General features: G+C 38.0%; 1 protein-coding gene across 2 annotated transcripts in view; it reads right to left on the minus strand.

Annotated features, from left to right (window-relative positions):
* Window positions 1-17381, minus strand: part of PPP2R5A (protein phosphatase 2 regulatory subunit B'alpha) — a 58934-nt gene extending 41553 nt beyond the window's left edge. Inside the window, exon 1 of one of the 2 annotated variants that reach the window (XM_032862799.1) lies at window positions 17067-17381. In XM_032862799.1, coding sequence (XP_032718690.1) covers window positions 17067-17247 — 181 coding nt within the window. In that variant the 5' untranslated portion in view covers window positions 17248-17381. Of the gene's footprint in view, window positions 1-3331; window positions 3375-17066 lie in introns of those variants that run through there. The other variant, XM_032862800.1, reaches the window with a different exon arrangement.
* Window positions 17382-22691: the final 5310 nt, after the last annotated feature.

Here is a 22691-nt window from a genome sequence, read left to right on the forward strand (position 1 = left end):
TACATCCCACTATATCAACAAATAACATTAAATATAAATGGGTTAAACAATCCAATCAAAAGGCAGATATTTCAGACTGAATTTAAAGAGACCTAACTATATGCTGTCTCCAAAATATAAGCCATAGATTCAAAGACACAAATAGACTGAAAGTAAAATGATGGGAAGTGATATATCATGCAAACAAACACAAGTCTAGAGTGGTATACCTCTATCGGATAAACAGATTTTAAAACAACAAAAAATTTATTAGAGATAATCATTTTATGATAAAAGGGTTAATTCATGAATAAGATGTGACAATTAAAAAAATTTGTGCACCAAGAGTTCCAAAATATATGAAGCAAAAACAAAAGTGAAGAAAGAAATGGATACTTCAACAATAACAGTTAGAGACTTCAATATCTCATTTTTAATAATGGATAGAACAACTAGACAGAAGATCAAGGAAATATAAGATTTAACACTATAAATCAACTAGACCTAACACAATTCCATAGAACACCATAGAATTTATATTTACTATAGAATACTCCACCCAACATCAGCAGAATATATATTCTCAAGTGCACATGGAAGTCTCCAGGACAGACCATATGCCAGGTCATAAAATCAACCTCAAAAATTTTAAAAACATAAATACTACAAAGTATGTCCTCTGACCATGGTAGAATGAAATTATAAATCAGTAACAGAAAACAAACTGGGAAACTCACAAATATGTAGAAATTAAACCACAGACACTCCTAAATAATGTATCAAAGAAGGTATCAAAGGAAAATCAGGAAATACTTTGGGACAAATGAAAATGAAGACACAACATACCAAAACAAATGGGATGTAGCTAAAGCAGATTAGAAGGGAATTTGTAGCTGTAAATACCTACAGAAGAACAAATAAAGACATCAAATAAATAACCTAACTTCTGCATTTTCAAGTGATCCAGAATAGCCAAAACAATCTTGAAAAAGAAGAACAAAGTAAGAAGACTCATACTTCTCCATTTCAAAATGTACTACAAAGCAATAGTAATCAAAACAGTGTGGTACTGATGAAACAAAAGAATATAGATCAGTGGGACAGAATTGGGAGCCCAGAAATAAAACCATGTGCCAACTGATTTCAACAAGGGCGTCAAGACCATTTAATGGAGAAAGCACAGGCTTTTAAACAAATGTGCTAGGACATCTGAATAGCTACATGCAAAAGAATATAATTGAACTGTTACATCATATCCCATACAAAAATGAACTCAAAGTGAACTCAAAATGAACTAAAAATGCAAGGGCTAACCTATGTAATTCTTAGAAGAAAACATAAAAGTAAACCTTAATGATCTCAGATTTGGAAAAGATTCTTAGATATGAAAACAAAAGCATGACGAATAAGAAAAAAAAGATAATTTGGACTTTTTATCAAAACTAAAAACGTTCACATGAGGGAAAAAAAAACAACTAAAAACATGCACTTCAAAGAACACCATTAAGAAAATGAAAAGACAAAGGGACTTGTATTAAAATATATTAAAAATTATTACAACTTGAAAAAAGACAATTCGATTTAAAATGGGCAAAGGATCTGAAGTGCCATTTCTACAAGGAAGATACACCAAAGACCAAAAAGCACATTAAAAGATGCTTGACATCGTTAGTCATTAGAGAAATGCAAATCATAACCACAAAAAGATCATACTTCATATTCATTAAGATAACTGTAATAAAAAAGTCAGAATAACAAGTGTTGCGGGGGTATGCAGAGATCATAAACTGGTGTTAGAAATGTAAATGCTGTGGCTATGGTGGAAAACAGTGTGGCAGTTCTCAAGCAATTAAACACAGAATTACAGGGTACCGAGGTGGCTCAGTTGGTTAAGTATCTGCCTTCAGCTCAGGTCATGATCCTAGGGTTCTGGCAACAAGTCCTGCATCCTCGCTCAGTGGGGACTCTGCTCATCGTTCAGTGGGGACTCTACTTCTCCCTCTCCTCTATCCCTCCCCCTTGCTCATGGCATTCTCTCTCAAATAAATCAAATCTTAAACAAACAAACGAACAAACAAAGAATTACATATGACCCAGCAATTCTACTCCTAGGTATGTACTCAAGAGAAATTAAAACATATGCCCACATAAAAACTTGTACACAAATGTTTATAGTAACATTATTCATAATAACCAAAAGGTGGAAACTCAAATGTCCATCAACTGATGAATGAACAAACAAAACGTGGTGCTAAAGCCCTACAATGGATCACTTAGTCATAACAGGAATGAAGTACTGAAACATCTACCACATGAACAAACCCTGAAAATATTATGCTAGGTGAAAAGAAGCCAGTGGTATAAAAGACTTATAAAAGACTATATATGATTCCATTCATATAAAATGTCCAGAACAGGGAACTCTATAGAGACAGAAAGTAGATTAATGATTGCTTAGGGAAGGGGATGGATGAGATGAGGAGTAATATTTAAATGGTATGGCATTTCTTTTTGAGATTATGAAAATGTTCTTAAATTGACTGTAGTGATGGTTGTGCATATCTGTATATATACTAAAAGCCATGGAATTGTACACTTTAAACGGGTGAATCATATGGTATATGAATTATATCTCAATAAAGCTTTTAACAAATTGTAGTTCAATCCTGGTCTCTAAAACACTTTCATATCAAATATGCAAAACATTAAAAGTCTAAAGCATTAAAAGCAAGTAAAAGTTTAAAGATCAGTTATGATTTAAAGGTCAAATGCCACTAACCAATAATTATAAAAACTTCATTCTACCACAAATGTATACACAACACATGCCTAGGATACCCGTTTTGTCTTTATGCCATCTATACTAATTTCTATGGAATATATAAATGAAAACACAAAAACCACCACATAAAAGGAGAAAGAATAGTATTTTATCAATAGGGCTACATAGCGTTGGTTTTAAGAACAGTTCACTGAATAAAAAAGAAAAAATTCCATAAAGTAAGATAATTTGAAGTTTTCCCTTGTAATGTAGTTTTGCTGGTATAGTCTCAAATTCATGGTACCAGAAAATCTATTCATTTCTCTTAAGACCTCAAATACCATATAGAAAAAGAATGAAATTTTAATACATTCATTATCATAAAACCTTTCTTTTCTTGCCCATTTTCATAAAAGTGAATGTGATAAACTAAAGGATAACCAAATTATTTCAAAATGTTCATTGTTAAACCTCTATTTTAGATCTAAGAATAAATAAAGTATCAAGTATAATTTGTAACAGAAATAAATTTTATAGGTATAATTTTCCTTAAAGGAAAAACGTGTCATATTTCCAATTACTGGTACTCACATTTTTGAAATCTAAAGTAGGATCTCATATAGGATTCATGCTACAAATTATAGAACAAGCACTGTATCATAGCAACCCAGCAATACCACTACAGTGACACGCTGAGGATGCAATCCAAGATTCTAATTTAAGAAACTGGCACAGAATATAGGACATGTAGCTTTTTTTGGCAATACTCCTAGAACATTAATAACTAAGACTCTAAAATCAGCTTTTATTTGAAACTTTAGAGGATCAAACTATTATAAAGGAACAACAGAAACATTTATTAACAAATGATTCACAGCAATGCAAACAGAACTTTGTTAAGGATTTATGATTTCATTAAAATTGAAAAATGGTTGGAAAAAAACTGGAGGGATAACCTTTTAGGAAATTTGAATACATGCACCCTACCAATTTGATAGTGAATCCTAATATACAAATATTGTTTCAAGAAAATTGCTAAAATACTATCCAAACTTTAAATAATATTTCTATGCTTTACTCCATCACTATTCAAATGTGAATACATCCACAACTATTATATTTTAGAAGGATAAGGCACTGTTTTTAATCTCAAAAAAATTAACTTTGTTATCTTTTGTCTTTGAAAACAACTTCTGATAAAGTAGAAAAGAACAAGAAATGAAGAAGAGCTAATGGGGCTTATTATATGAATTTCTTGGAATGTAGAAACTTGGACTTTTGGAAGGAGAATACAGAAAAACAGGCTCTTGAGAGAGTACAGGCATATTAACTCATTTCATTGCACTTCGCAGATACTGAATTTTTTTTTTTTTTTTTTACAAATTGAAGCTTTGTGGCAACGCTGCACTGAATAAGTCTACTGGCACCATTTTTCTGACAGCATTTGCTCACTTCGTGTCTCTATGTCATATTTCAGTGATTCTTGGAATATTTCAAACTTTTTCATTATTTTATTTGTTACGGTGACCTGCAATCAGTGACTATGACTTTCTGAAGGCTGATGACTAGCATTTTTAAGCAATAAGTATTTTTAAATTAAGGTAAGTACTTTTTTTTTTTTGACATAATGCTACTGCACACTTTAAAGACTATAGTACAGTGTTAATATAACTTTTTTATGCACTGGGAAATAAAAAAATTCATTTGACTCACTTTATTGTGATATTTGCTTGATTGTGGCGGTAGTCTGGAACCAAGCAGGCAATATCTTTCAGATATGCCTATAAAAGGAATATCTGTGTCATCTGATTAATTCAATTTGTTTTTTGGTTTCTGTTTTTTATTCCTATGTGATAAATTATGAAACACTGTTTTTTTGCTTTTTGCTTAATTCAATTTGAATATAAAGCCTGTTATTCATTAAATTAAACAGGCTTTTAGAAGCATTTTGTTTCTCATTTGGAATTTTTGGGGAACAAGAAGTATTAAGCAAATCTTTACGATCAATGCCTCTATAGCTATTTTCAGTTTTCAGTTTTGGTGACTGTGATGAGGATCCATCTGGCAACTACTCTTCCCTGTAGAAACACCTGCTACGGTGTTAAGGGAAGGGATTAACAACTTAACAACGTTGTTCAAAAGTCTCTAGAACAGGCCTCAAGGTCTACAAACACTCTGACTTCCTTCCACCATCAGACCACAGATGGGCTTCAGGGTGGTGGTGGTGGTGAATCCAAGAACCCTAAAATTATATACACAATATTGTATACAATATTTTCTGAGAAGATGATGCATTTCTTTAATCAGGTTTTCTAAATGATCCATGTATAACCTCCCTAAAATCAAACAGCAGTGTTCTTAGAAATTATTTCCTCTCCTTTTACTATAAGGAATTTTTTAAAAAATTTTTATTTTTTATTAACATATAACGTATTATTAGCCCCAGAGGTACAGGTCTGTGTGTGTACAGGGGTACACACTTCACAGCACTCACCATAGCACATACCTTCCCCAATGTCCATAACCCAACCACCCTTTCCCTACCCCCCTCCTAACATAAGGAATTTTTCTAATCAAGGTTTAAAATAATTCGATTTAGTACTTCCAGAAATAAAAACTTCACTCAGAAACAAATCTAAATCAATTTTAATTTTTTCCTCTCAGAAGTATGCTATTTATAATATTCAATTAAAGTAAGTAATGGGTTACATGCAGAACGGCATACATTATATGATCCCACTTAATGGGAAAATATAGAAAGATTCTCAAAATTTAAGAAACGTTTCCTCTGGGAGTTTTTATTTTCTATCCTTGTAGGATTCTTTTTGACTTGATTTTAACAGTGAAGTCTGTAAGTTTTTATAAAAATAATAAAGCCATTATAAAGGAAATAGGGTAGTTAAGAATATGACATTTCTTATGGCATAGTCTTTAAATGAGTTCATTTTAGAAAACCATGAAAACTGAAACTCACTCATGACTCACAGCAAGTATTGTATCCTAAAATAGTCATTCCTATTCCACAGGAGAAGCTAACTTTTCTAGATCTTTAAAAAAAAAAAAGAAGAAGAAGAAGAAGAAGAAGAAGCAATTCTCAAAATATCAAAATGTTATGTCTAAGGTCATCCATGTTGGTCCAAATTAAAAACAAGATATCAAAATATATGAAATACCGAAATCAGTGTCTGAGTATTTGGTAGCTAGGTAAAAGCTGGGTTTAAGTTTCCTAAGTGTATGATAGAAATTTCCTATGAAGGAAATATGACTATTAAAACTAAATGCCCCTTAAAAGGTGCACTGTTAGATTTACTGTTTTGTTTCCATTTTGGATTCAAATTTAGGCTGGTTCATTCACTGGAAGGACAAATGTATGTGGAAAACTACTTAAAGAGATGACATCGTCCAATTTGTTTTTCTGGAGATTTTACAGCAGAATAAAAATCAGTAAAGTGATAGATGAATCAGTCCAACTGACTTTTATATCCAAGTCTCAGTTATTTTGCCTCAATTTATTTCCTCCCTCAAATTGGGAAATAATGATCACAAAGACTACGCTAATGTGGCCACAAATACAAGTTTTCCGAAACTGTGTGTACAGAGCTTATGTAAAGAGAGACTGAAATATACACAGCATTTCCAAAAGAGAGGCAGAAATAAGTAGACAGTCTGATCAGTTCCTGATATTCCATAACTCATTAAAACTGCTAATTACAGATTATAACTTTAACTCCAAAATATAAATCTAGCTCTGACAAAAGTGCTGAGTGATGAAAAGTTCACTTCATCTTCTGTCTCAGTACTCATTCATAAAACAAATGTTAAATGTTCTCCAATGAAAATTTTACATTACTTAAAAAAGGGAGGAACTGTGCTAAAAGGGAGACACCAAAGAAGATCAATGAAGTATTTTTATATCAGCCCAATTTAAGAAATAAAAATCCTCTGCACTGAAGATTCTTAGAAAAATGTTCAATAATGGTCTACTTGCCCAGGACCTAAAAGAAATCCATATCTTGACAAGGTTCAATTACTATTAATTCTCCTTTGTACTGTTAGAAATTCGGTATTATTATTGCTTTAGTGCAGGCAATACACATCTTCAGTTTGATATTATAGAAGAAGAATCAAAAACCAACTGAAAAGATACTGAGCTATATATAACTTGCACAAACACATAACCTACCTCTTTTGGTTTCTTTATCAACAAAATGCTAAATTTAGGGTTGTATGCAAACATTATGTGACTCAGTTATAAGTCAGTATAAAATCATGAATCACTGCATGACACAAAATGGTGTTTTTCTTTAAGTCAATTTAATAGGTTTTGCTTCATTATTTCATCCAATAAATAGTAAGACCAAGAACTGACTACTTAAATGCTAGGGAAGAAGATAAATATCTCAGGTCTTGGAGCACTTAACTTACACTCTAAAGGCAGAAAACAGGAAATAAGTAACTCTAACCTTACTTGCACTTGCATTTGTCCCAACATATTTTGTGATCTCCCTCGCACATACACCATGTGGTGTACACAAACATTCCACTGAATAGTGAACAGATAATACCAATCTGCCCCAAAGACCAAGTAGCCAATGTCACAAACTATGATAATTTTCTAACAGGCAAACTTGAAAATCTTCTAATTAATTTTTAGAAGTCACAGAAATTACCAAATGGACACTCCATGATTCATGCTTCCAAAAATCTATTTGATATTCTTACTTGGATCTCCAAAAGATATCTCAAACTTCAAATTTCCAAAATTCAATTCTGGATTTTCCCTCTAAATCTGGTTGCTTCTTTAATGTGTTCCTTCTCAGTGGTGGTAGACCTACTCACTCAGTGGTCCAAGCTAGAACACCTGGAAGTCACCCTTGATTCCTACCTTTCCTTCTCCTCCTCCCCTCAAATAATTAACAAGTCCAATCTAAGATAGATCCCAAATACAATCCATTCTGCACCTCACAGCTAATGATGATTTTTTTTTTCTAATTGCCAAGCTTCCTGAAAGAGATGTCCATACTTACTGACTTGACTTTTTAACAATTTCCGTACATTCCTTACTTTACAAAAATTTCAGGTCTGTCAATCCTCTGGAATGCCTCTTAAGTCACCAATGTTACTTAGACTACCAAGCCCATGGAACTTTTAAGCTCTTGTATGACTGTCAACAGCTCTTTTCAACGTTACTAGTCCCCCTCCCCCAATTTTTAAAAAGATTTTATTTTTTTGTGAGAGAGAAAGAGAGTGCATGTGCATACACAAGCAGGAGTGGGGGCGGGGGGCAGAGAGAGAAGCAGATTGCCTGCTGAACAGGGAGCCTGATGAGGTACTTAAACCTAGGACCCTGGGATCATGACCTAAGCTGAAGGCCGACACTTAACCAACTGAGCCACCCAAGTGCCCCTCCCCCCATTTTTAAAGGTGCTCTTCCCATGACTGCCTTGTCTCTCCTCTTACCTGTCTTCCTTTGGCTTCCACTCAAGCTTTCTCTCTTGCCTTGAGATTACCCTCTTTCCTTTGATCATCATCTAAATGATGGTATTCCTTGGCCTCTTCCCTTTTCCACACATTTTCAGTGGTTGCTTCTACTTGAATCATTTCAAATGCCCTCTTTAATCTAAAGACTCCTAAATTGCTCTCCTTAGCATAGGTCTATTTAGTTCCAGACCCAAATATCTAACTTCCTACTAGACAGCTGCACTTTGATTTCCCACAGGCACTTCAACCTGTCCAACAACAACAACAAAAAAAACCATTTTTGGGGCGCCTGGGTGGCTCAGTGGGTTAAAGCCTCCGCCTTCAGCTTGGGTCATGATCCCAGGGTCCTGGGATCGAGCCCTGCATCGAGCTCTCTGCTCGGCAGGGAGCCTGCTTCCTCCTCTCTCTCTCTCTGCCTGCCTCTCTGCCTACTTGTGATCTCTATCTGTCAAATAAAATAAAATCTTAAAAAAAAACAAAAACAAAAAACATTTTCCCCCATATCTGATCTTCCTCTTTTTCCCTTTCAGTAAATTGCCATCATGCCTCTAGTTGCCCTAGTTAGAAATGTACCATCATTGGTTTCTCCCTCTCACCAAGTCCTGCCTTAGACAAGGCCACCTTCATCTCTTGTCTGAATTACTGTGCCAGCATCCTAACTAGTGTTCCTTACTTGCATCTCCCAGTACACTCTTCATGCTCCCATCAGGAGTAAACACAGCACATGGTATCAAGACTATGGTACAGACCCTAATTGTTGCTTCAGTCTCTTCTCTCATCAGTTCTCTATTACAGTATCCTTTATTACAGCCACGAAGACTGTTGGCCTTCCCCAAATATACTACACTCATATTGCCCATTAGGTGGACCTCTCAGACCCCATCTGTCTTAGCTGAACATCTTGTTTAGGTCCCAGTGTACCTGTTGCTTTCTCCAGGAAACTTTCCCTGATCTCTCTCCTTATATACCAAAACCGGATCAGGTACCCCATATTCTACCCTAGCCGCCTACTGCTTACTCTTATCACAAAACGTGGCAGTAATTAAAACTGCCTTACATGTCTATATTCCTCACCAAACTACAAGTTCCTAGAGACATTTAATTTCAAAAAGTCATTTTATTCACTATATTAAGTAAAGCTTTAATCTCTAAATTTTAAGCACTATGAACACCAAAGAGAGGAAAAATATTTCTGCACCAGATTTTGAAGGCAAAGTATGTATCTAGTTTTAACAGTAGGCAAACAAAATTTTTCCTCTGGCCAATTAAAAGAATGAATGTGTAACTTTTGTTTTGTTTTGTTTTGTTTTGGTTTTGTTTTTAAAGCAGATACATGGGTGCCTGGATAGCTCAGTTGGTTAAACAGGACTCCTGGTTTTGGCTCAGGTCATGGTCTTGGGTGGTGGGATCAAGCCCTGCGTCAGGCTCCCCACTCAGCAGGGAGTCTGCTTGGAATTCTCTCTCCCTCTCTCTCTCTCTCAAATAAACAATATTTTTTAAAAAGGCAGATACATATTCCTACAGAAATTATACATTACTTATGGCTCTAGCAGATGTTTATCATTAGAAAAATCTGTCTGAAGCACTCTGTTTTGCCAAATCAAAATTCAGAGTTTACAATAAAAACTGTCTCATCTTTTTCACTTTATTAATTTAAAGGCATGGGATTAACAATGTGGTCAAATAATCACTAACTTGTGATAACAGCTGTTATTCTAGATTAACTTTTACCAATGAGTGTGAAACAAAGGCAAAACCACTTAAAAGGAAAAATGTATAATTTTTGAAGCCATATTTAAAACTTGACACTTCTGAACTATAAGTTTTAAGTCCAGTCATTAAAAAATTCCTGTTTCAGACATTTAACCTTTTTTAGGTACGACGACATGTCCATACAGTTTATTCATTAACAAAGCAAAACCTGAGAAAACATCTAGGAGCTTAAAAACCCTGTACTTTCTCCCTACATTAAAGAAAGTTTCTCTGATGAAATGACAAGCTATTTATTTTGAACAAGAGTGAAACTGATTCCCAGTGGAGGCTAAACTACAATAACTTCTGTGGTCCCATTCACCACTAGAAGGCTCAACTAGATATAACATCATGGTAAGGTTTTAGTAGCTGCAATTAGCATCACCATTCCAGTAGGAGGAGTGTGTTCCCAAGAAATCCCTTGCCTTCAGTGTCCAAGTTAGAAACAGGTTCTCTGAATTTTATCATGTGAGCCTATCATATTCAGCAAATTACTCCTCCAAAAATCATAATATATTTCTTTAGAATTTCTGATCAAAATTGCAGGATTTCTAAAATTCACCAATACTCATTCAAAAAGCCCACATAAACAAACTCCTTCAGGGAAGACTTCAAATATATACATTAAAAAGTAAGTCTGAAACTGCTTATTAGTCAATATCCTGCTCAGACAAGTAGAGATTATTTTGCATAAACCTACTCTGTCATGTAAAAGTCTTTCAGCAAAGCATTTAGGTTCCTTGTTACACAATAATGCATTAAAAGTAATTACATATTTAAAATCTGTTCCTTTCATCTCCTTCAAGGACATCCTTATAAAGACTGCAACTCAATTTTAGAAATTACTGCAAACTAATTATTTGAGTTCATTTAATGTTTGTATACACATGTCCAGGTTGTAAGTCAACCCAATACTGCTTTTCCACACAAACCTTACACAACACGTTTCCTAGCAAAAACCTATCAATAACATTACATATCACAAACCAGTCATTTGCAAACCGTAAAATACAAGAGCAAACAATCTTTCATTTTAATCCTACATTTACTATTTACTGTCATGGTATCAAAAGCCCAGAATTTATTTACTTAAAAACCTGAACTAGACTTAGGCACAAATACATTAAAATAAAAAAACAAAATAGAAGAGAACCAATCTGCTGATAGATAGCATCAAACATCACTGAACAAACGTTGCTGAAAGAAGCACCATCACTAACTGGGTGGGGGAAGGGGTGTTAAGGGAAGACAGTCGAAAGACAGCTAACAGGTAATCTCTCTCCGACAAAACAGTTATTCTAACTACAAAACTACATTTACTATGCACAAAATACTGTATCTGGTACCACAATGAGATATGAAAACACAGATGACTTCTGCTTTCAAAGTCTTTCATTCTGGACAGAGAACATTACTCTATCACAACTGAACACAGACTCAACACAGTACATCAATAAATACCAGTCTTATTCAAATTGGATAGCAGAAAGACCAAAAACAAAATAAGAACATGAAATATAAGTGGTACCAGGTGCTTGATGCTTTACCTTCAACAAAAAGCTGTAATCAAGATTAAGATGATAGAAGTAAAAATACTGTGCAAAAAAATTTCTTGTTGCCAAACAAGGACAAGGCACGACCAAAAAAACAGTTAAATTCAAGAATAGTTCATTTATTTAATACCTAATATTCAACATATACACTAGTAATATTAGTTCTAAATCTTAAAGAAGCATAACAATGCCTTTAGTGTATAGCAAATACCAGTCTGTACTCCAAAATGGCTGGAATCATGTTACCCTGAATGATGGAATTAAAAACCCTCTATGATATGTTCTCACTTTCATTTTACTCAGCCCCAGCTCTAAAATCAGAGAAAAGAAAAAAAGACCTAGTAGAAAATGATTAACAGTTCAGTTTTAATTATGATAACTACAGAAAAATCCTATAGAATCATCATCTCATCATACCTAAAACTCCCTTTAGGAAAGCATCTGATTAGCCATAGGGGGCAGCAAAGTTAAGAGAGTGAAAAGTAAATAGCAGGAGGTGAAGTGAGGGCAGGAAATGTTAATAGGCTGGGTAATGAGCCATGAGTATCAGAGAGAAAAGGACAAAGTCTCAATTAATGAATTAAATCAATAGACAGATAATGCTAAATTAGTGATTCTCAACCCTGGCTGCACATTAGAATCACCCTGGGAGCTTTTAAAAATACAAATGCCTGTATCCTATCTTAGGCCAATTAATTTAGACTCTCTTGTGGGTGGGCCTTGGCACTGATATTTTTTAAAGTTCTCCAAGTGTACAGCCACAACTGAGAACCTGAGTGTTAAACACAAAAATAAAAATAAGCTAGTCTCCATTACCAGCTTCTTACAGTTTAAAAAGTTAAATTTCAAAAACAAAGCACAAAAATCTATTTCCCAAATATATTATTTTTGTTGATAAACTTGCCTTTGTCATCCAAAGAGGGACAAAAACTCATTAAGAACTAATTCATCTTTGTGATTTTATCAAGACAAAATGTGACTCTTACAAATAAAAATGATTAAGCTGATGTAGAAAAACAATTCAAGTTTACTACTTACAGGATAGCACTCTACTCCAAAGATCACACTATTTTAACTAAATACATTTTACTGCAATATCACTTTATTCAATTAGACACTTCATAAAATAATCCAAAATTCAATTAAGGATCAGAGGAGGTAATAAAATTGGGGGAAAAAGAAATCTGACCCTAAATAGGAATTCTGAAGATGTTAAACTTAATTAGAAAATTTTTCCTTCATGTAGAGGCCAGCAATGGATGTTATCCATCTCTCTAGAAAGTATATCCTAAAAAATTTTTCTATTAAAAATTAATCTTCCAGAAGAAATTTGGCATTACTTTCAGAAAGTAGTCCTAAAATGACAAAAATGTGTTATATCCCTTTGCAAACATTTTTCTTGATATATTCAGAGGAATTTCAACTCTCCTTTAGTGCCAATCCAACTACAAATAGGGATCTGGGATTTAGAGAAAATGGTATTAACTTTGAGAAGACCCATAAACCTTAAAAGTTGAGTCAGTGTTTCCCCCACCACAAGAAAGTTAAGATAGTTAAGAAACTTCAGATCATGTCAGTGCTCCTGTTCCAGTTACCCTAAAAGACCACGTATCTCAAGGGAAAAACATTTTTTTCCTAAAGGTAAGCAAGGCACTTCAAATCAGCATCTCTGTTACTGGCCTGGATTCCTCCAGTGGGACCCAGTTTCTAAGAATATACCAACAAAGAATCTGAGTGATACTTAGCAGGAGTTTCTTCACTTCATCTCAAAGCGGATTTCATTCTGTTTTTTGCTATTTACCGGCTGTTTCTCAGGAAAAATGCACAACTATACGTTTCTACTGGTTAACTCAATTACTTTGCTTGGTAAAAATCGTCTAACTACAGCTTTTAGTATTTTAAACATTCTTAACTCTACCCTATTTCTACTTCCACACTTATGCTGAAAAATGATATAGCTTCACCTTATTTCACATAAATCAAATCTTAAAACTGGTTATAAATAAAATCTTTAAGTACACTAGGAAAGTTTACCATTTATGTGAATCCTTCATTAAAAAAATATTTTTAATCCGGACTCTCAAATATCAAAGAAATGGAAGCTAACATTCTTTGCCTATTTTTAGATACTTTAATTACATTATTTCACTTAATCCCCACAATCCTAGGGAGATAGAAGGTATTATCCCCATTTTACAGATAAGGAGAAGCCAGAAGAGTAAAATTTACCTTTGACCCAGGACTGACCCCAATGACCCAACTCTATCATACTGATTCAAATTTTTATAAAATAGGTTAACAGCAAAAATACTGAAATCAGTTGACCTGAGTACCCGTAACAGTTGCAACACCAGATAAATAACCACAGGCCTGACACTAAATTGTTTAAGCCTCAACTTTCTCATCAATAAAATATGAATGATACTGGTTTTGCAAAGTTGCTGGGATGCCCCAATGAAATATAATGTTTGTAAAAACACACCAAGCTATGGCATGTCATGCAGCAGCATTACTTTAGTAGGTGTGAAAAAGCAAGGGATATCGGGGTTAGGAGTTACACCTCTTTGGACTATTTCACTTATTTTACACAATACTGTTTTATAATTAAAGTAAGTATGAACCAATTTGTAAATGCTAAGAATTATATAAATGTAAGGCATCTACTACTTTACCAAATAAATCCTTCCAGAGACTTAAACAAAATAGGTTAAAACAGGCTGAAAAACTTCTACTGTGAATAACAGATTTTTTTTAATGTTGGACATTTCCTAACTGTTGGATACTAGAGGAAAAATTTAAGGTAGAAAAATTAAGTCCTATACTAACTTAAATTTAAAAACAGAAAAAAATGGTTGATCAAATGCTTCTACTTTTATTTTCTAGTACCTCACTCTCAGGGGGAGCTTATAAAATTAACATAACAAGAAAATATAAAAGTGCTTTGAAAAAAATTTTTAAGCTATACAATGAGGCAGTTTAATTTTCAGGACCCACATGATATGTTTGTTTTTAAAAAATTCTTTTAACAAGTCTTTTTTTTATTAAACACTTTCTATAACAAAATAGTTTTCTCTGAACATTTTCCCTATTAAAATCCTGCAACCTACTTACTAAATGATTTTGCACAAATAAACTTCTTACAGATGAAAAAGTTGGATTATTTTGTTAATCCCTACCCATAGTATGCTTTGAGGAAAATAGCTGGCACCTTTCCAGTTTAGATCCTTGTGGACAAAGTGTAACATAAGCAGGTTAGTATAAACACTTGAAAGATCTTGGCTGCCCACAAATATCTGAATCTCTCCACAGGAGGATTGTATTTCAGAGCAGGAAGAAAAATTCTCTTTCATACACACACTAAAGGGCTTTCCACTGGTTTTTGTTAAGACCACAAATGGAAAAAACTACTACAGACAGAAGCAGCACACAACTCTGCGGTATCAAGTACACTGCCAAAGTACCATGTGAAGCAACTGAATTTTTTAAAAAAGCACTTTTCAAGCACTTTGGCATTTGCAGTAAAAGTAGCTCTTATTAGTGGGCAATCCAAGTAAGGGTCTTACCAATTTGCATAAATTATCTTGAATACCTAATCTTCCTTTTAAAGAATACTGTATTTTAATGTTAAATATACAGAATGAATCTAAAGTTCCAGTTTTATTTTTTCTGTACTAGTGACCAAATATTACAAATAAAACATTCAATGGCACCTTCAACTTGTTGAACTATGCACCATATAATTTAGAGGATTACTGATTCGGCATATTTTTGTCAAGCTTTTAAAAACTGTGTTAAAGCTGCATCTCCTAGCTTGATCTACTAACCATGTTTAATATGCAATTATTTTTATTAAATAAAAGTAAATATATTAATGAGGAAAAGAGTATTAAGGATCCACGATACCCTACTAAAAAGCAAATATGAAAAATGCTAGCAGCAAACCTTCAATTATAAACAATTTCACAATTTAATGGAAAAAAAATCAATGACATAAAAACATTTTTAATTAAATTTACACTATGAAATCCATGAATAGCAATCCAACATCCTAACAGGTTAAGATGATATTCTTTTATAGCTACGAATCACTCAAGAATTCAAATCTTGGCAATGCCTACCACTGTGGCTTACCATTGACCCTGATACGTAAATTTTAACCGTTTTTGCATGCTGAACAACAAATGATAAATGCAGCAACACAAGCTACACGTATCTTAAAACCTTTCAAAAGCAAGCTGGATTCTGGCTGTGGGATGTCCTTGATTTAGAAGCACCCCAAGAGGCAGGACAGTATAGGGTCTGAATGGGGTTCCAGATCCATTATAAGTCAACTGTGATTTGATCTGGGGTTTTCTTTAGACTCCTAGCCTAACTAAGGCTGGATGCACAGGTCCAAAGACAAACAGGAACCAGATTATCCTTGAAGGAGATGAAATGGATTGAAAAAATCTCAACATTTATCTATTTTAGTATGGGATCTTTTAATTTCCATGCCTTGTAAAACAGATGATCTGATTTCCATCAGGTTTCTTTGGTGTAAGAATTGTTTTAAATGTCTAGAAGCATTATCACCTTGCTGTAAGACGATTTCTAGCTCATCAAAAGCGAAGACATGAAAATTGTAAAATTAAAAGAGTAATGCTCAAAGAATAAACTAGACCACCGGGAAACATTTTATTAAAAATCCTCGAAACCTTGTGGGAAAAGTAAGTGAGCCAAGTTCTCCTGCACAGCATTAGGCACGGAGACGAATCTGAATTACTGTACAACCTACACAGCCCCTGGAACCCCTGCTTCGCGAACTAAGTTCCCAGGCCACTGCAAAGCAATACTAACTCTCGTACACTCCTCCAAATTTACCCTGTGTGTTTGCTCAGGCAATAAAGTATTTTAAGTCTTCCTATTCTTTAAGTCAACTACACCATTTAAGCCTAACGACCCAGTAAGCAAGCTACGCTTGTTCCTTTATAAATAAATCTGAAGACAAGCTAACTCCTAAGCACTGTTTGCGTGAGGCTTGCAGACAGATCCCGGTCTGTGTGACATCTGGGAACAATCCGTGGGAAGGGGAGGCGAGGAGAGGGTGAGAGCAGACGCTGGATAACTGGGAACGTAAAGGAAGAGTTCGAAGTGTGTGCAAAGTGGAAGAGGGTCTCGGGCAAGTACGGGTCGGAAGGCAGGGCAGGTTGTCCCAGCCAAACCCGGAAAGACCAGCCCAGAGCAGGACGGAAGAACTAGCTGGCGGGGAGCGGGAGGACAGCTGCCATCGCCAAGGGCAGGTGAGCGAGCGCGCAGGTGGGGAGGAGTGCTGGCATCTTCTAGGATGGGAAGAGTTCAGGTGAATCGGGGAAAAGAAAAGCAGCGAAACTCTGAAGAGCAAACCTGTTTGATTCGGGCGGGGGCGGGGGGAAGCAACGTGGGAAACACGACTCACACTGCAAGCCCCAGCGCGGCAGAAGGAAACCCCTGGAGGAAAAGGCTCTGGAGGCGCGGGGGCGAGCCCCTGCGCTCCCTCCCGGGGCCGCACCCTCGGAGGTTACCTTTGAGCTGGGGCAAGGGGTGCAGCTCCGCCTGGCTGCCCTGGCTGCGGAACTGCGACGAGCCCTGGGAGCGCTTCTGCCTCTGCGCCTTGCGCACCGATTTCCGGGTGAAGCCGTCCACTTTCTCCGAGGCCGAGATGGCGGCGCTGGCAGCCCCCACCGGCGGCGACGACGACGACATCGCCGCGGCCCTGGCGCTTGGCAGCTCCGGCTGCTGCGTGCACGGAACGGGCAGCCGCAGGAGGAGGAGGTGGGGGGAGAGGCGCGGAGAGCTCGCGCCCCTTCGCCCCGTCCTCCCGGCCGCGCCGCCCTCCGGCTCCCGGGAGCCGCCGAGCTTCTCCTCGCCGCCCAGCTTCTCCTCGCCGCCCGCCGCCGCCTCACGGCCACATCTCAGTGCCGGGGGTTCCTGGTCCCCGCCGCGCGGCCACCTCCCGGGGCTGACGGAGGCAAGGGCGGGGGCGGAGGGGGGTGAAGAAGTTGTTGACTTCGGGCGCGGAGGGCGGGTGGAAGAGAGCCTGAAGTTTGGACAACTGAGGCGAGGCGCGGGGGTGCGGACGCCGAGCGCGCCTCTCTTCTCTTCAGCCCAGTTCGCGAGCCGGCCGGCCGGCCCCTCACTGTCCGCTGCCAGCACAACCCGCCCTGCTTGGAGCCTCCTCCCGAGGCGCTGCCATCGCGGGTCCCTTCCGAGCCGCCGCCGCGGTGCCCGCTCTTCCCTGTCAGCGCCGGACCCTCATATCCCGGGGCGGTAACCCGCCGCCCCGGCTCTGGGCGCGCAAACCCTCGCTGCTCACACCGCCGAGCTGTCCGAGCCCCCTCCCCCGTGCGCCCTTGCACCGCCCACGGAGAACCCCCAGCGGGCGACCGCTACAACTTGAGAAGGTGGAGGGTGCACGCAGGGAGGGGGGACAGTGTGTGTGTGTGCGTGTGTGCGCGTGTGCGCGCGCGCTAGAGCGCGCGGCCCAGGGGAGGGGCCGCGCGAGGGGTGGGGAAAGAGGAGATTGACTGACAACTTCCGCAGGGTCCCGCCAGCCTCTCGGACGTTCGGGAGGGAGTAAGAGGTGGGAAAGCATGCCTATTCTCTCAGCCAATCGCAGGGCTAAGCGGCAGGAACGGGGTGAGGCGTGGCCTCCTTCACGGTCTGTTAAGGGGAGAGGTTAGGCTGAGAAACGGGGCGAGGTTGTGTGATGGACTTCTGCCACAGCCAATCGTGAGTGAGGACGGCGAGCGGTGCGCCGCTACGTCACAACAGCGTGATGAATTCTTCTGGTAGAGAAGGGAAGTGTCCCGCCTCCAGGAATCGCACTCGCACGCCTGCGCGGTGGGGCAGGCTGTGTTTGCTCTCCTGACTGCCTATGAGAAGAGCTAAAGACTAGAGGGGACAGTTAGAGAGCGAAGCGAGGACCTTTTCTCGTTCTTGGCCCATCTCCTGGCCAATGAGGAACTGCAGCGACTGATGGGGCTGAAGGTCTGGGGCGGGAAAGAGCGCCAGGTGTTACATCACTAAAGTGGGTGGAGCAGGAGTCGGGGTTGGGAAAAGAGCGGTTAGATTGACGGGCGAAGGGACCCTGGGGAAGGCGAGGAAGGGAGTCCGTTGGTTTGGAGTTGGGCGCTGGATTCCTGGGCGGGCCTTGGCACCTCCACTGGTACTAAACCGCGTAATTAGTAGTTGCGGAATGAGTTTGTAGTTCTTGAGTGGTTCAGGCACCGTGGTTCCGAGAACCTCTCACGCCTAGTGTGGGCAGTCGAGCACGTACTGCTTCAAAGAATTCTCCGTAGCCGCACCACGCTGGAAGAGGTTTCTCGTGCCCAAGTTAGCATCCCACTAATTTTCACCCTTTCTTCAGCCAGAGGCCTTCGCTTCTCCAGCAGAACGAGTACAGATTCGCTGATCAGTGGCTTGTGGATCGGGGGTTGCCGTTTACTCGCATAGTGATCTCTTCCTCGGAGATGACAAGATTCTGAAGGACAAGGACTGGTTATCGTGTGGGTGTGGGTGCGCGCGCGCGCGCGCAGGCTTTGCGTATCATGTTTAATAAAAATAAGTGTGTTGTATGAGGAGTACGCAAAAGGAACCAAATGTTCTCTCTCCAAAGTGTTATAAGACTCTCACTACCCCGAGTATTAGTGCTAAGCGAAATTCATAAATTGATTTGTCACTTTCATTAAAATTGATAAACCTTTGCAGAGTAGCAGCATAAAAAAAATGTAAGCCTAAATTTAAGCCTAGAAAATTTTAAAAATTGAATAACTAAGCACAACGGTGTCTCCCTTTGGCTTAGTGGGTTTTGCGCGGGTGGGCCCAAATCTCCATTCCTTCTCCCAGGAACTCCAGACATTTTCCTTTCCACTTGATAAAAATAGGTGCCATATGTTTATGCAAAAGTACCTGTGCATATGTACAGAAGATTCCAACTTTGGGTAGGAAGTTGGATTCTAGATCCAGAACCAAACCAATTACCTCAAAACATCTTCTTCCTCAAATTCAAAAGTGGTGAAGCTGTATACAGTTCTCCCACTCAGGAAGGTTCAAATCTCAACAGCAGCTTTGACAATCCAGTCAAGCTCTAGACCATATGGAATCTAGTTTCGAAAATGTTCAGGCCAGGCCCTCTCACAATTTGCACAATTGACCCTAAACATACTTCAGGGCTTTGAACTTCACTACCAGATTAGTCTTTTAAAAACTCCATTTGTATATTATTCCCATGTTTGAAGAACTACCCAGTACCTGCAAGTAGAGTCTAAATTCAAGACTCTTCCTCAAGCTAACTCCTACCTACCTTTCAAGGCATAAATGTCACCATGTCCCTAAGTAAACTTTTTTCAGGTCAGACACATCATTCCACATACTGATCCCCTAGAAGTAGTTATACTCCCTTAACCCTCTGTCTTTACTCTTCCAACATTTTGAAATAATCCTTTTTCTCCATCCAGTTGAAGATTATATATATATATATATATATATATATATATAACCTTTTCTTCAAGCCCCAACTCAATCCCTATCTTTTATGAAGCCATTTATGATAATCTGGCTAGAAGTGATATCTCCCTTCTTTACATTGCCAAAGCATTTATTGTCTACATCACCCATATGGCCTGTCATCACACACCACTGGAGATGACACGATGCTCTTCCACTCCCCCTGAAAGTTTATAAACACCAAGAGATTAAGATGTTAGTCTTTCTATACCTCCGTATCCCCTACAGAGCACAGGATAGACCTAGAGTATATAACCTTGTTTTTAGTTCTCCAGAGCAAGGTGTCTGAAAGTGTGGTCACCTGCATCAGAATCCTCTGAGGTGCTTATTTAAAATGCAGATTCTGGGATGGCTGGGTGGCTCAGTTTATCAAGCATCCCAACCATCTCTTGCTTTTGGCTCAGGTCATGATCTTAGGCTCCTTGTTGGGCTCTTCACTCAGCAGGGAGTCTGCTTCTCTTCTCCCTCTGTCCCTCTCTGTGATCTATCTTTGTCCCTCCCCCTGCACATGTGTGCTCTCTCACTCTCACAAATAAAATCATATAAAATAACATATAGGTTCCTGGATCTGATCCCAGACATACAGAATGAGAACCTATGGGAAAAGCAATGAGAAATCCATCTTTAATAAGCTCCTCAGATCATTCTTATGCACACAAATGTTTGAAACTACTATTCACTGGATATTACTTTAAAAGATTGTAAATAACTGGAAATCAGAGGTACTATAATTAATAATAAAGAGGATTTAATGGACTAAGAAGGGGGAATAAATAGCAGAAAGCAAACCAATGGAATAAAGCTAAAATTCATACTAGAATATGATAATGGATACTAGAAAATAGATACCAGAAACAAGTTGTTGAGAGACGTGGAAAAGGAAAGCTACTTAGGCTTTCTGAAATGGCCCCTTGGGGAAGAATTTTGAGCATAATTTTAAAGAAAGCATAAGTCAAAACCTGAAAAGAGAAAAGAGATGAAAAGAGAAAAGGATGACATTCCAGATTCAAGTCTCCAAACATCTTGGGGGAGGTGGGAAGAACAATAGCCCAAGAATAAAAGGCCTGACTTTATTACTCACCAGCAGTGTGATCCTGCCAAGTCACTCACACTCTCAAGAGCCTTCATTTCTACATGTGTACATCGGAAAAAAAGTGAACATCCTTCCTTACGGGGTTAGCATGAGTTTTAAATGTGAAACATGAAAGAAAAAGTTTGGGAAAGCAGAAGCTATACATGTGATAATTTTATACAGCTATGATTTTTTATGCACTGTCTTAAGTAAAGAAGGTATCTGTGTCCTAAACAGACTTGGTCACTAAGAATCATCTATCAGGAGACAAGTTGCAGTACAAATCTATTTGTGCCTCCGATGCAGGAAGACTGTTGATTCCATGTCATAGATCTCCTGCCTCTTTCCATCTGTGAAGACCCTTGCTATACAGTGTCTCAGAGGCCAAGCCTTCATCACTGGCAAATTCTTTGGATTGGTTTGTCCTCACATGACTTGATTTCCTTAGTTCATAAACAGAAGTACACTTACTGATCTCATTCTTTTATTCATAATGCCTAGCTTGCTGAGGAAAATGAGCAATTCATGAAACAACAACATCCACAATACCAAAATCATGGTTCTTTAATAGTTTTAAAGAGTGCATCAAAGAGAGTGTTCTTTCCAAATCACTGTGAAATTCTCTAGAACATATCCAAGCGAGGTTTTGGCTGTCAACATTCTCTTTTCTTAGGAGCCATGATTCCCAGACTGTGATCTAACAGAGCCCCAGACAAATGTGCTTTATCTGCAGAATCAAATAGTGGTGGTATATTCCCAAATTTACAAAAGTAAAATTTGTCCTATATATTTTTTCTTAAAAATTTGACTCTCACTACCTCTTTATTAGAACCTAAATCAAGATAGTATCTGATTTGTCATAAAATGTTTATTTTTAAGACCTCTCCCCTTTTTATAAAAATGCACTCATTATGTAAAGTTTAAAAGGAGTAAAAGGGTCAGGAAAAAGTCTCACTCCCATCCCTGTCTCCCAATACCCAGTTCCCCTCCTCAGAGGCAACCAATGCTACCAGATTCTTACATGCGCTTCTTCCAGAGAGATAATATGTTTACTTCCTTAAAATTTCATAAACTCACATTTTAAGAAGCTCCACCAGATGCTCATGATTTTTAGGTATTTTACATTGCTCCAGACTTAAATTGAACCTTCTAGAGTTCTTAGAGGTTTGTCCATATCCATTCATTCATTCATTATTTTATTCATTAATTCACTCACTCACGTGACATATTTATATTTGCATACTCTGCAGCAATAGAACTAGAAAGTTGAAGGAATCTCAACAGCTGACCAGTACAGGTTTGGTCAAGTTGGTACCTGACTCTAGGTAGACCAAGAAGGACCTTCTCATGTGCCTCAAACTGGTTCAAACTGGAAAGTCCTTTTAAAAATATATTTTACAGGAGATTTCTGTTTCCATGTACAATGAGATCATCTGACTTACTATGCAAGTTGTCAAAGTTTATTGAAATTTGGTTTTCATAAACTAAGCACTTTCCTAGATGTTTTCAAGGACTCTAATAACTCTGTGTTCTCTTTGTGGCCCTTGTGCAGGCACAAGTGCTCATTGAG

This window comes from Lontra canadensis, unplaced genomic scaffold, assembly GCF_010015895.1.
Source record: "Lontra canadensis isolate GAN:19392208 unplaced genomic scaffold, GSC_riverotter_1.0 scaffold24, whole genome shotgun sequence".
NCBI classification, from domain to species: Eukaryota; Metazoa; Chordata; class Mammalia; order Carnivora; family Mustelidae; genus Lontra; species Lontra canadensis.